The sequence below is a fragment of the Gymnogyps californianus genome, chromosome 6, assembly GCF_018139145.2.
Source record: "Gymnogyps californianus isolate 813 chromosome 6, ASM1813914v2, whole genome shotgun sequence".
Classification (NCBI taxonomy): Eukaryota; Metazoa; Chordata; class Aves; order Accipitriformes; family Cathartidae; genus Gymnogyps; species Gymnogyps californianus.
Genome location: NC_059476.1, coordinates 41,624,496 through 41,639,753, shown reverse-complemented (window position 1 = coordinate 41,639,753; position 15,258 = coordinate 41,624,496). Strand labels below are relative to the sequence as shown.

Here is a 15,258-nt window from a genome sequence, read left to right as displayed (position 1 = left end):
TCTGTGCCAGTGCCATTCCTCCACTTCTCGCTGGTAGCTTTCTGATCATGATCCTTTTGCCTTTTAATTAGTAGACACTTTCCTCAGCATATGGTGACATGAACAGTAGGATTCAGTATTTCTCAGGTTTTCAGCTCGCCAGTCCAAAGGAGAGGACAGAACTTTATCAAATGGGGAAACCCACCTCCTTGCAGCAACTCTACCTCTCCTGAGTGTATTCAGGACTCAACAGAGTAAGACTGACTTCAGAATCCCTTTTCACTTTGGGATTTGTCCTACGCTGCTTTTTGTTTGCTTCTTTGCTTTAATATTCGTCCCAGCTTTGCTATGGTGGAAGCAGAATGGATTAGGCAGCTGATTCCTATCCCCTCCGTAATGGACTCATTCTTTGCAGGTTTAAAAAAAAAAAGTACTGAATAATATTCATATCCATGTACATGTTTGACTTGTACCATCATGGCTTACATCTCTTAGAGAAGTCAGCTGTCCAACTTACTTCAAGGTGTTGCAAAATCAGTAAATACAGTGCAGTTCACATTTCTTCAGTGAAGTGACCACACAAGGTCAGTGTGATTTGGAGATGTGCCTAGCCACGCATCAGGGAGAGTTATTTTGGGAGAACACCATTCTCACTAGGTCCAACGCGCTCCTTTCCCAGAGATGTATCAGTATGCAGTGAGGTCCTCGTCAGCAGGTCTGGGTTTACTGCAGTAGAAGAGAGTGGAAATTAGCAGAGCTGTTAGATGACCCATCTGAGGATGATAAGATATATAGGTAACTTCAGGCCAAACTAATGTACTGAAGAGAGGCAGCTTGGAAACATTTAAGCTAAATTATGTGGCAGATAGAAATTCATGGTCATTAATAATATTAAAAAAGGGAGACTGTTTATGATTAATTGAGAAAACAAAACTTAATATTGAGAATTAACAGTAGACTAGATGTCCAAAAATTCCCTACAGATGTGTAAGGTCATTTAGTTCCCCAGTAACCATTTTTCTTAAATAGTTAAAGCAGCAGACAGATCCTCCAGTATTTATCACAATCTTTCCTTACCAGTAAAAAACATATGGAAACTAAGCTGTACTATCACAGGAGGAGGGGATGGCAGCAAACCACTTCTTGGCTGCATCTTCTACTTCAGTTCTACTACATCTACTGTGTAGGAAGGAATTTGATCGGTTAATTCCCACAACGTTGTGAGAAAGATCATTATAATTACTTTTGGTTTAGCACTAGAAAACCTGTGTGTAGGAAGGTTACATGACTTGCCCAAGGCCACGTTGCAGGTCAGCGTCAAAGGTGAGGAGGTTAGACCAGAACTGGCCGCTCAGGCTCCTGTTCAGATTTCGTTAGGCCGAGCTCCTCCTATTTGTGTATTCCTTACCTGGAAAATGCGTGGAAGTACAAGGTATTATTAAACTTGCAGTACCAAAGTAATGGCTGGCAAAAGTGCTAATGGTGGGCTCGGATGTGCTCAGAGCTGACACTGGGTTTTCCGTGTGACAGAAAGCCAGGTAAGCGTTAGCAGAAGGGATGGGGAGGGAGAGACTTCTCTTTCTCCAGTGTTTTTCTCTTGATTGTGTGGTTGTGTAGTTGGCCTACTCAAGTAAGATGCAAGTTGATTGGAGCATCTTCTGTATGTATGCTTCTACTCATTTCCAAAATTCGTGTCAGCACGATGCTTCCAAGACCGCCGCCTCTCACCATGATCCACCAGCTCCATTCGGATACTGTTTTAAGTGAATATAGACGCCAGTCCCTATAACGTGTTCAATTTCTTTTTGCAAAGGGCAATGGATTTTTCTGTCCTCCTTTCATTTTGTGATCGGAAGCATAAATAAGTTATGGGGAAAAAACAATCCTAACTTCATATATCTGATGCAGAGACCTGATCTGACCAACTTGAGTGAGAGCTTGAGATCCGATGAAAGTATAAGCTCATCTCTCCTTAGGACTGTGAAAGAAAACTGAATGTTAAACATGAATTAAATAAATAGAGAACAGAAGAGGGAGATATCATGATGCTGCTAGATACATCTTTGGTGTGCCTGCAACTTCAATATTGCGTGCAGTTGTGTTTTTGTAATTCAAAAAGCTTCAGAGATGCCCACAGGGATGGATGGCCAGAGGCATGGAGCAGCTTCTCGGCAAGGGATGACTAAATAGCCTGGGATTCTTCAGCCTGGAAGACAGCTGCATTGTATTAGCAGTCTCTGGAAGTATAAACCTCTCTTCCAGTACAAGAACTGGAAAGCCCAATAAAGCTGTTTGGGCTGATTCAGAAAATGAAAAGAGGAGAGGTCCGAATAGAGGTAATACTGAAACTTGCTAACAAGTCTGGCCTGAATGGGGGGAAAAAATCTCCTAAAAATCGCCCCAAGGGGGTTCTTGTAAAAGTTGAATATAATTCTTGCATCTTCTTGAGTGCACAGCTCTACCCTGTATTCTTTCCTTTTGCATCCTCCTGGTAATGAACCAGACATGCAGGTCTACTTTAAAAGGAGAGGGAAAATATGTTAATTTTTTTGTCTTAAGTGGAAATTTCCAGTGGCCAGCTGAATCCTTCCTCAATAATTAATGCCCGAAAGCATTTTCTCTAGTACTTCCTTAAATTGAAATAACTTTGTTGTCCATTATTGTAAAGCTGCGTTTTGATTCTGTGAATGTGCATTACCACTGTCTGGTATTGCATTACAGGTATTGACTTGAGTTTAGTAATAGGGAAGCGTTGCGAGGAGGCAGTCTGTACTGAGACCTTGCGGATGAGCCTCCAGTTGCCAAAGCTTCAGCTTTGCGTGCCATTAGGGTCTCCCACTGTAGTCAGTGGGGAGCTGCAGCCCAGAAGCCAGCAACGTCAGGCAGATCTAATTCAATTTATTTATGTGTTTATTCTGTCCGAGTCAAAACACGGAGCAGTAAGCCAACATCTTTCTTTGTTGCCTTGAAAAGCTTTTAATGCTATTTCAGCAACTAGTGTCATACTTAAAGAAAATAAATCTTCTCAACTTTATTATTCAGCTCGATGCTGTGTACAGTAGGTGCATAAGTTATTTGCTAAATGTTTTATGATGATGATTATGTAAGTAATGAGCTTTTACATTTTGGCACCAGAGAGTAACAGAACTGTGTGTAGTACTCTGTAACTTGATGTAGGAAGGAAGCTCTTCTAAGTCCTCTGTAATGACATGGCACAGCAGGAAGATGAATCTGGATTAATTTGTCACATTTCCTCTGGATTAATTTGCAATGAGCTTTATTTATTTTTCAGCTAAACTTTTCCAAGTCTCTTAGCTCAAAGATGAGATCTTAAATCTATACAGAGGTTTCTGAATAAAATCAGATTTTCTCAAAGATGTCTTCAGCTTCTGTTGACTTCAATGCCAGTCACAGAAACTAGCGGGCTTTGCAAGAATGACATATAACGAATGTTGCTCTGCCTATAGTATGGAAACTATTTGCAGTCGTGCTAATGAGAGTTGTATGATAGCGTGTCAGATATATATTCTATGTCATTACCTGTAAATGATTACAAAGTAGAAACTGGAGTGTACATGTGTGTTATGTTTTTTATTTGGACTTAATTGACTAATTTCTTGGGGTTCTTTGTAAGTGACGCTAATTTCCAAGCATGTCCAAAATCTCCTGGAAAATCCTCGATATCTTGGTTCCTTGCTGGAAGGAGTCAGTCTGTCCTGGTGGCTCCACGGAGGTATTTATCTCCACTCCTTCCCAGGCAAAACTGGAAGAAATTTCCCAGCTAAAACATGGGCATTTTGAACCATTCCAAGACTGGTTTGCTTTCCTCAGGCGGGTGGTGATGTAACTGTAGGAAGAGTTGGGATTGTGCAAAATCGGTTATTGTCTTCTCCTTTAGTTTTACTTGCTTATAAATGTCATATCCTGTTCTTCCCAGGGTGGAAGCTTAGCACAGGTTCGTATTTTAAAGTAAGATGTCATTAATTTTGAATCAAAACCGTAGATAGAATAAACCACAGTGAGCAGTATTTCCGTGGTGTGTTGTGTGTGGGCATCCCATATGCTGCAGGTTCATGAGACTAAAATGCCGTGTGCTCACGTTGTACACATCTTCAGGGGCTGCATTGCTTCTGATGGCGTCACCGAGGAAATGACTAGATTTTTGGTTAAGAGTCAGCTTCTGCGCTCACAACCTAGTCATCCAAATAATGAGTCTGAAAAGTTATTTTCCCCATTAGTACAAATACAAAAATTGTGAATCTAATGTCAACATATGCATTAAATCCACCTGCAAATTGGACACTGAGCATACAGGCTGAAGAGAACAGCATGGAGCTCCTCAGCTGTGTATAATACTGCATACAGGTTAAGAATAAGCTATGGAATTGGGGAAGGAGGGTAGAGGTTTGTTAAATTTAAAAAAATGAATTATATATTAAAAATAACAAAAGATTATTGCTTTGGATCAGGGATTTTTTTTTGGTAAAAAGTATGACCTGAGCATGTAAGTAGGTATAACAGGGATTGATTTAAAGGGAGAGAAAGCAAAGATAGTTTTGCAGCGTGCTCCTATGCCAGTCTCCTACAACGAAAACACAAGATCTATGCCAGTTTGGGCTGGAGGAGGCAGGCACTGGGCTTGGCCTTTGGGGAGGTGCCAGGGTGCACGCACCCGAATGGATCAGCTCTCGGAGCAGCGCAGCCCTTTCCGTACTGCTAAATGAACGTTAGCGCAGCAGCTGCAGCACGGGCCGGTGTTTAGACAAAGATCCCATGGAGAGCATCTCCCCTGGTTCCTCAGCCCTCCTCTTTTCTCCCCTGCCCTTCCTCCAGGAGGCAGGAGCTGGTGGTCGTCTGCCCTCGTGCCAGCTTTGTCCCCCGTCCTAGAAACGGTGCAGTTTCATTTCTCTGTTGATAGCAAAAGTTGACTCGAACGCAACGTGCGGTGCTGTAGGAGATTAATGTTTCTTGTGAAAATTGGTGGAGGTTTTATTTTAATAGTGAGTGAATTGCTAATCGTCTTGTCAAGAGCAGCTAGTGGACAGGTATTCAAGCTTAGTTCTCAAGATCATAAGCTTCATAAAAAGTTACTTGTACTGTCTTTTTTCCCCAGCATCTTTCTTTTCCACTTAATCATCTACATTTCTAAATATGCCTTTCCTTCACGTGCCACAAACTTTAGATGAAGAATCTTTATGCCAAGTCAGCCAGGACCGCAGTGATTTGAAATAATTATTTAAGTTGTTATGGATGTTGCATACAGGCAGGAGTGAGTGTTGCGTTGGATCCAATCAGGTTTATTCAAACAAAAGCGGAGCATAATAAGAAAATGAAAAGTATATCGCAAGACGTAACTATGTTTAGTGAGTATTTCAATGCAGATATAGGCATGGTTGCATTTAACTGTTATGTTGCCTTTTAAAAAAAATCTCAAGCTGTTTGATAAGGAAGCTGAACTTAAACACGAAGCCTTTCTCATAACCTCTGCTCCCTCCTACGCAAAGGCAGAAGCAGGAACAGCCTGCATCTTGAAACGGTCAGCGCGGTGGCAGAGGGCCAGTGTCATGGCGCGGTGTCAGCGTTGATGACTGTGCAGAGGGGGATTGCCTGAAAAGTCTGTCCTTTGTCACCGCTCAACTAGAGAGCTGAGGGCAGCGGCTTCGTGCTCCGGAGAGCAGTAGGAAAGGTCTCCGCAAGCCTGCCGAGGAAGAAGAGGTTGCCATCCAAGGAGGCTTCGTTGTGTGAAGGTTATGATAATGTGCCGTCCTGAATAATTCATCTCCCGAACAGAGCTATGCAGCACTCTGTCAGCTGTGACAATAAACTGTATCTCCAGGTACTTAGCCGAGCTGCCTATTCTGCTGGGTGAGCGTCTTATTAAAATCTCTTAACTTGATACCTAGGCTAAAAATATCTTTGTTGCTGTTCAACCACAGATTTCCTTTTTAACTTTTAAAATAGTGGTGATCACTAGCCACTTACAAATACTGTGTCACCGACAACATCTGATTGACGCGTTTAGGTTTGCTGTCAGCGTATCACTAAGTCAGATGCTGCAAATAAAACCTTAAGCAAAGCAGGGTAAGGAAATAACAAAACCTTTTCAGGGATACCGTCAGTGGCAGGGTTATTGAGGGCGTAGCTGTGAGAGAAGTGTATGGTCACAGAAATAAAGTATGGAAAAAATGAAGAAGGTGGAGAGAAACCTTCCTAGTCAAAGGCCGAGTTGAGTACTAGGGGATTACAGGGAGGCTTGTGCACCAGCTTATCAATCTGCCGGAAAATAAGCAACACCTACCAAGATCCTTCATAAATTTGTCAGGTTTTCTTAAATCCGTATGTCTGACAAAAGTTTCTGGAAGGTGGGAGAGAGAACAAGAGGAAACAGGCAGGATGTTTTATTTCTCTTTGTGCCACCCCATGGCAGGTGGGGATTGGGAGTTGGGCAGGACAGGTTTTGTTTCCAGAAGAGGAAGCCAAGGTCCTGAAAACTCAGGGGCGGCTGGGCAGTGACAAAAGATAGCTGGTTTCCTCCCAGGGTGCAGGGGCATCTCGCTGTCCAGCCTCGAATCTGAACCTTTCAAGAGAGGAAAGGGATATTTTCTTTGCAAATATGTCAAAGCGGGAGCTAGTACTGAGGCACTGCGTAAACCAAGGTCACCGGCAAAGCTTCAGCTGAAGTTTTTGCTTGCTAAAACTCAAGCAGGGAGGAACAGAGGGTAACTGTAGAAGCACCTTTTCCCTTCTGTAGTCCTTGTGGACTGATACGGGGGGCTGTTTCATCCCTTGATCCAAATCCACAGTATCCTTCAGAGTATTTTCATTTTTCCTGATTTCTTACAGCCCCAGCAGGACTGTTGTGCTTCACAGAAAGCGCTAGTCCCACCAGACAGACCTGTGTCAGACCTGCTTGCTAGGAATGGCTTAAGAAAGTGCCGAAAGCAGGCCCGCAAGGAGCAGGAGTTACACTGAATTGGGAGGATGCTCTGGAAAAGTCACAAAGCTCAAGCCAGGCTCTAATACTATTCCCACCAAAGCTAAAGCTGTGGGATTATTAGAAGAATAAGGAGTTTCCAGTAGAGCAATCTTTTCCTAAAAGAAAAAACTAAGTCCAGCATCCTCATATTTTGCTGCTTTAATAGCGCTATCGTTCCTTAAAAGTATTGCTATAGGTTTTTTTTCTTAGTGCTTCGGTGGCCACTAATGTCTTGATGTCTCTAGATTTACAGTTACTTTGGCCATACCTAGTGAGCGATTTTGAACATACCAGGCGATAACTGTGTGCGATAAAACACGAGCTGTGTCTGGCTGTTTGTTGTCTTCTTTGGAGCTGCTAGTTGTCAGGATGCAATGTCCTCTGTGCCACCCAGCAAGACTGGACAGTGAAACAAAATAAGAGTGTTTTCCCTCTCATCCCTGGAAGTCTTTCAAACCAGGATCTCAATTTGTTTACTCAAGTTTGCCCACACGTCCTTATGTGCATGCAAGAGCTGGATACAAGCATCCCAGCTGAGCTCTGAAATCATGTGGTGACTTGATAGAGAGATAAGTATCCACAAGCTTTTAGAAGTACTGAATTAGGAATAGCAAAACTTTCCAAAACAAGTATGATTTTAAATGCATCTCACATTGTAGCGTCTGCTTTTCCCTGCAGTTCTGAATGTGGTTTCTCCCCATCCCCAGCAGCTGTGACCTACGGTGACAGGTACATGGGACTTCGTGTGAAGTTACGGGTAACCTATCTGCTTCGGTTACCAGACTGACCTGAGTCCTTTACCGACCCATCGTGCCTCTTCCCCATCTCTGCTTGCTCAAAATTGCGGTTGCAAGTCCAGTCCTTGCCACAGCCTCTGACAACTGCCACAAGCTGGTGGTGAATGATCCGGATGCTACCTAGCTCCTGCAGTGCCTTTCTTGCAGATAAAGGTGCACATTGCAATCCCCTCCCTTACTTGCTGGCAAACGACTAAACGTCCAGGATTAAACCTTGATCGTCCTAGTCGGTTCTTGGCCATCGGAGCAGCTGGGTTTATTTTTGCTTCGCTGGCCTCTGCGATGGTAGGCTGGGCTCAGTCCTGGACTCCTGCATGGCGTGGTGCCCGTGCTCCCAGCCTGCCAGCTAAAGCCTTGGCTCTCCTCTCTCTTGCTGGCCCTAATGGGATCTCTGGGTCCTCTCCTTCCCACAACATGAGTGAGGCAGCGAGGTGACATTAAAGTACTGGAACAGCAGATAAAAGGCCCTTACTATATTTATTGAGTGTTACAGATAAGTAATCCACTCTGCTGTCAGTGTCTAGAGAAACAGCAAATAAAGTATACATGCCCCTTGCTTTGATGTGATGAAATCTCCAGAGGACGTTTACTTCAGTGGCATTCGCAGTGCAGCTGCAGCTGAGTTTTTCAGTGGAAAATATAAGATTTTCATGTCTTTATGCATTGCTTTAAAAATATCGCTATGGCTGATTCTTGTACGCTGGACAATTCCGTGGTCTGAAAGCTGTTTTTTTTTCCAAAATGTTATTAAAATCATCTTAACCGTTTTTGTTGGAAGGAGAAAAATTAATAGTTATTTTGTGGTTTCATACACAACATTAAAACAACAGTCTGGTTTTCATTTAAACCAATAAAAGTATGGAAATTCAAAATGAAGGCTCTCTTCATGTCCTTAAATCAACTTGTTGGCCTTGCTAAAATGCATAATAGATGGACCAGGGGAAAACCTCAGTCTTACAACTCGTAGCATTGTTTTCGCATACGGTTCAGCTTTTCTGGTGCTGGATTTCAAAATTGACATCACTTTATTGCCTGTCTTCTCAAGCTATAAAAACTTCCTTGGTTTTGTAAATTTGCAGCAGTTTAGAATCCGGTGGACCACAGACATTATTTTTAAAAAACCTAGGCAATAATTAAGCAAACCGGTTAGCAAAAGTGTATCAGTAATTGAATTAATACACTTTTAAGCTTTGAGATATAAACCTGACTGTTTTGGATGATGGGTATTAGTCATTTCTGGTTTACGGTATGGTCAGAAAGAGACCAGAGGCACCGGCGCAGCTGCAGCACGGGAAACCCCGGCCGGCCCCAAGGAAACAGCCCGTCCCCGTGCGAGCGGGGCGTCCCTGGGACAGGGCCCCGAGCGCCGGGGGATCCCCATCCCCGGGGATGCCCCGACTCGCCCGGACACGGCCCCCAGTGACTTGCTGCAGCTGCCTCGAGCCTGAGCTTGGCCGTGAGTCCAATGCACTTGTGCGTGGGGTGGCTAGCATCGCAGCGCTGCCCCTCTGTTTTTACCCTGCACGTTCCCTTCCGGCTCTGGTTTACCCAAGGACAAGGCAGGACTGACTCTGGAGAAACTCCGCCGTGTTTCTGGGGTTCACTTCTCGCCGGTGAGCAGCCTGCCGCTGTCCCCGAAACGCCTGCAGGCGCTGGGCAGTATAACCGGCTGTCCTTAGCCTGTGCATTATTCCATCTCCCCAAGGCTTTGAAAAGTGACTTTTTTCCTGAAGCTGTGCCTTCCTCATGAACGAGCCGCCCTAGCTGTTTACAGCCCTTTGATCTGTTAAGTCACAGCTCTGTCACTTCTGGCTGGTGCCCACACCCTTGAAGCTGCCTGCCCTCCCTCCTCTCCTCTCTCCTGGGAGGGAATTTGCTCAGTTGCCTTCCTTCATCCGCTTTCCCCAGCGTCCCCCCCGCCAAGCTCCATGCATACGTGTATACTTAAAGCTGATAAAATTGTAACTTATCTTTGATTACCGCACTGCTGTTCAGCATCCATCCCCAATGACCCCTAACACCTTCTGAAACTTTACAGCTTGTAAAGACAGGTCCATAAAGCGATGTTAAGTCTTAAACGAGGTACTACAGAGCCAACTGGCCGGCTCGGCTTTGGCAGCACTTCACGTTCTGAAGGTTGTACCTGCTGAAGCGCTCCGTGTAATAAACCATTTGCCCGAGCAAATTTAAACCCGCCGGTCCTTTCCCCTGCAGCAGCCCACGTGTCCTGTGGAGCAGAGGCAGGGTACGGGCTTGGGCAGCTCGGCGCCTGCAGCCCCCAAGCTGGGCAGTTCATCTCTATCTCAGACGCGTTCCCACAGCGCAGAGGTTTCTGCGTGCTGAGCTTTGCCGGGAGAATTTGCTTCGCAGGCTGGAGGAGGTCTTGTTTATTTTTTTTCCCCCAGGGGGAAACGAGTTGCCAAAGTAACCTGGACAAAGAGTAGTGTTTTAGATGTGATATTACAGCTTCATATTTATTTGCTTGTTTAGAGGACTTTTCTATTCTTTTGAAGCACAGCAAGAATGTGTAGTACATTGTGATTATTTATCATAGCTGTAAGAAGGGGGCCTGGTGGTGATGGACATCTCAAAACCCGGCTGTGCAGAGCCCTTACCTGAAAGAGGACAGGGAGGTTTCTGGGCAAGATTTGTCCCCTCCGCTGTGCGGCGTGTGTTTAGCAGCAGCTCTGTTCCCTGTCTGGGCTCTTGTGGTCTGCCAGGAGGAACTGGGACAAGCACTGCTGAGATCGCTAACGTCGCTGTTCCGACTTGGCAGTAAAGAGCCCCCGAGACGGTTCCCGGATGCTGGCACCATGTGCCTGCACTGTTAAATTCACAGCTTGAGCGGGAAGTTAGCACAGGCCAGGGAACATTTCCAGCGGGGCGGGATGTGCGAGGTCCTCTCGCGCTGGCATTCTTTCCTCTGGGGCAATCCTCCAGCCCGCCCCGCGTCCCTGCTTAATCCCATCCCTTCACCTCCTCGTCGCAGGCTTTGCCAAGCAGCGGTGCCACGCCGCGAAATCTCCCATTCCTGAGGGCTGCAGAAGCTGGAGAGAAGCTGTGGAAGAGGAGAAGGGTGGAGGAGGACGGAGAAGACAGCCTGCAGGAGACTCGCGGAGCTGGGGGAGTCCTGCCAGTGCCCGGGTCAACACAAAACCTTTGAACGGCATGAAAAGCCGGGATGAAAGCCAGTGCCCCGGGGTGGCTGCTCTGGAGGTTTGGCGTGGAGCCCTGCGCACCCAGGAGCCCTGGGCCCCAGGGGAGCAGCCTGGCCCAGAGGAAGGCAAAGCGAGCCTGGGCAGGGTGCTTTGCACACTATGGCTTTCGGAGCCGGCCAGCCGGGCGGCACACACAGGGCAGGGGGTCTGCGCCATGTCTGGAGTCCTGGGGTGAGATGGGAGCCACCAGTTCCTCAGCTGAGACGTGCTCAGGGTGAAGCAAGAAGAAATGACCTTGAAGAGCAACACTTGCAACCACCACTCTCTGGTTTTCTCTGGAGCACGTTGTACAGGGTTGTTCTTCCATAGAGAGCATGTGTGTGTGTGCTGCAGAAGCCCGTTCAAGGCAGTAGCATACCGACAGCATTCTCCGTGCTAAACCATTACTGGGTCTTGGTCATGGACCAGCGGTATAACAAACAGGAACCTTACCGTGCCAAAACTTACATGGAGGCAGCTTTGCCAAGGGAAGGTGATAGCAGAGGTCGAGGGGTCTTTGACCCAACGCTTAGAGGAGTTCCTGAGGTCTGTGGAGAGGAGTGGATCCTTCTTGGAAAGATCTAGGTGCAGGGACAAGGTGAGAGGCAGCTGGGCCCCCTCAACATCTTCTCAGAGGGGGCACTGGAGTGGAGAGGGAAAGGGAGCTTCTTCAAACCCCGTCGTGCTCAGCCAGTCCTACCCTCCTGGGCAGACCTGTCCCCTGGCTTCCTCTGTCGGGCAGCTCCACCACCAGCACCCCTAGTGCCAGATGCCTTATTTCTCCTCCTTCCCTCTCCCCAGCTTTCATGGGTCGATCAGTGTTTCTTTCTGCCCCCCCATTTCTCTGTTCCCCAGCATATTTGTGTTAAAATTTGTGAGGGTTTTTCTTCGGGGCATTTCAAGGTTTATTTCTGATGGGATTTGAGATGGAATCTGACTTGTGACCCTCTGGTTTGCTGGTGATTAGGTAAGGCTGGTGTGGGTGCGGAGGTCGTGGTGGGGTGGGGGAGACCAGCCAGGAACCTCAGCTAGGAGAGCACTCTGTACATGAGGTCACTGTTTCAGGGGAGGAAGCAGAAAGCGGCCTCTGAAATCAGTCTTCTCCATGACGTGCAGAGGAATAGAGTGGAGAGACATCACGGAAAAAATACGCAACTTGAGAAACAGCGGGATGGGGCAGATACCTCTGAGTAGCCTGGTGGGTTTTCAGGTGAGAGATTGTGACTGCAGACCGTGCATCCTCCTGTAGAAGGCACCTGTCTGTGAAGAGTGGAGTCGATATCCTTGGTGAACCTTCTCTGGTGGTTCACTAGGGCTTCTGAGACATAGTAGGCTTCATGGCTTACTTATTGAGCCTCTCAGAGGACACTGAATAGGGACGTGAATTGTGTCCCTGCGCATTTTGGGAGGCCACATGGAAATGTTGCCAGAATGGACCAGTCATGACAAGGAGCTTGGACTTGGCACCTGTAGACTTGGACAGCTGAAATGGTCACCCACAGGTTGGTAAGAGCTGGGGTGACACCAGCCCTCCTCTCCACCAGGACTGGCTCAGGAATAACACCCTCCCCTGCTCGTCATCCTCTGCATGTAAATAGACTCCAAACACAGGCAGCCTTGATGCTGTTTGAGAAGGGAGTATGCCAGTAGCAGTGGTGGGAATGGACCTTGATGCAGACTGGTGGGATGTAGGCTTTGCAGTTTTAGTGGTAGTTATTGCAAGGACTTCTCAGCACGACTGAATGTGCTCTCAAACGTGCATCCTGCTGGAAAATACTCTGCCAGTGCTGCTGGACCCTTGCCCCTGGCCAGCACTGCGTGACTCAGGAGTGCCTGCGTCATGGCACCATGCATGGAGGTTTGATTTATAGCCCTGGTTCCTAGAGTCTCGCCTTGGCACAGCAGGAAATATCGGTTCCCGGGGAGAGAGCATGTGCTGGTGGAGTGAGTGTGTGATGAAGCCGTCCTGGTTGCAAGTTCTGAGGAGCAGCATTAGTCATGACAGCAAGGTCAGTCACGCCAGCGTTCTTCTTTGAAGCACGTTAATTGCAGTCACATGGAGGTGGCTGTGGCATGGGTAAGGTACGCAGAATCGCCCAGTCCCACCAGCTCCAGCTGGAGGCACCAGGGTGGGGGCCTCCAGCCTAACACTGCTCCCAGCAGGTCCAACACCACAGCTGCAGCAAGTTGTTTGGGGCCGTGTCCCCAGGAATGGAGACCCCCCCTTTAGTGGACCACATCAGTGACCCCGCACAGGACTTTGTCCAGTTTGTTGTTGTCTCCCTTGTACTGGGGGGCACAACAAACTGCACAGTGTGTCCAGATGTGGCCTCGCTCGACGGGAATAATACCTTCCCTTGACCTGCCGGATGCTCTCCCGCCAGGCTGGTTGGCCTTCACTGCTGTGACTCCTGGCCAGCTTGGTGTGCATGAGTCTGCAGATGCCTCTCGCCTGCGGAGCCTCGCGTGGAGAGCTGCCCTCTCCAGCCCATGCCAGCCTGCCCCACGTGTGGGGCTGGTCTGTCTTGGGGCAGGACTTCTGCTGAAGTCCTTCTGAAGATACCACTCGACACGTGGCCTGCTGCCTGTGGGAAGTGCCATGGTGGATATAACCATCAGCTGCTCCTTTCTTCATACAAGACGTTCATCACGTCAGCTGAATTTTGCATAAAATGAAGCACCTCGATTGTTGTTCTTTTGCCTCTCAATATCAAATCTCCAGACAAGCCCAACAGAGCGTGCAGTTTCACGTACAAGCGGGAGACCGCTGTGATTTTGTCTTTGCACATCCTGCTCCAGCTCGCAGGAGTGTTGGCCGTCCATCCAGTAGTAGGAAGAGAGACGTGGTACCTAACTCCACGATTAGTCAAACTGTTGTATTTCTCTTTGGCATGAAATAAAATAGTATTTGAATGCACAGTGGGGCTAATGCTACTTTGTGCAGCTTTTTATGAAGATTATAAAATTGAGGCAAAAAGCAGATCTTACTGTAATTAGAAGATAGAAAAGTTAATCATAGGGAGGAATGGATTAATATTTGCTCTGAAGTGTTCTAAACTGCTTTAAAATACCTTCAGCTGAAGGAGCTGAACTTCACTACGAACCCTTTGTGTGCTGAGGTGCCGAGTTTTCTTCATCCATTTGAATTGCCACACAGAAGTTGCAGGGCTATTTTCCCCAGAGATTCAAGAGCCCCTGTGTTTATTTTGTTAATACGTGAAGTCATTTGAGTTTTTGCAGAGCCGTACAATCATTTACTTGATGTGCTAGAGGCAACCCAAACGTCTTATTCCCATTTATTCACCCTTTGAGAAAAGATTTGGAAAAAAGTCACCGGTCGTCGAAGTTTCAAGTCAGAGGCAACTAGCAGAGAACTGGGAGATAAACCACCAACAGATGGGGGAGGGTTGTGTGTGAAGGACATACTCTACATAATGCGCCATTAAAACTTCATGAAGAGGTGTCCCAGAAAAAATATTACAAAGCACTAGGCTTAATATTAAATTCTTAGTTTTAGCAGTCTGGTCATTTTCAGGAAGGAATAATCAGCTTAACCACAGCATTCACATATTTAATGTTCTGAGAGAAGAGGGATTGTCTGATTTTTCTTTTTCGTTTTTTTTTTTTCCCCCCACAGTAATTAATGAAAGTCAAAAGCAGCAACTGGAATCTGCGAGCTACTCCTCCCGCTACGCTCTGGGACTTTTTTATGAAGCCGGTACACGGATTGATGTCCCCTGGGCTGCACAGTACATCACCGATAATCCCTGCATACGCTTCATCTCCATCGATAATAAGAAACGCAATATAGGTCAGTGCTCCCATTATTTCCCTTAAACACAGTGACAATAGAGGGTGTAGATCATGAAAAATGCTGTTTAATTGAGTGTTGCTATTCTGAACAGAGCAAGTATTTAACTCCAAGCCGCAGCGGATAGCATTTAATGTCACATTTGGCCTGTAATAAAATACACAATGAAAGCGGGAAGGTCCTCAGAAAATCACCACCCAGCACATGGTTTACGTTATTGCATTTATGAAACCAGTGTCAGGGGATTTGAGACATCAAAATGTTGCTATTCCAAGAAAGAACTGGAGTTCCTTTGTTTAAACATTGATTCATACGCATGCCAATTTATCTCCCATCATCCATTACTTTACAACTCCTGTTCTTTCCACTAAGCATGCTTGGAAGTAGTAATGAGTTATATAATTGAGGCTGTTCAGTCTAATTCAGAGTTAGCCAGTGTGCTTTTATAATCACGGAAAATCCTTGAAATGGCTGCGCATGGTATGGCTGCTCGGTAAA

At 46.5% G+C, this 15,258-nt stretch overlaps 1 protein-coding gene across 2 annotated transcripts in view; it reads left to right on the top strand.

Moving 5' to 3' along the window:
• The window catches only part of RNLS (renalase, FAD dependent amine oxidase), a 77,678-nt gene that overhangs the window by 43,894 nt on the left and 18,526 nt on the right, over positions 1-15,258 (top strand). For both annotated transcript variants that reach the window (XM_050899075.1, XM_050899076.1), the window contains one exon: positions 14,587-14,760. In XM_050899075.1, the coding sequence (XP_050755032.1) occupies positions 14,587-14,760 (174 nt within the window). The remainder of the gene's footprint in view (positions 1-14,586; positions 14,761-15,258) is intronic.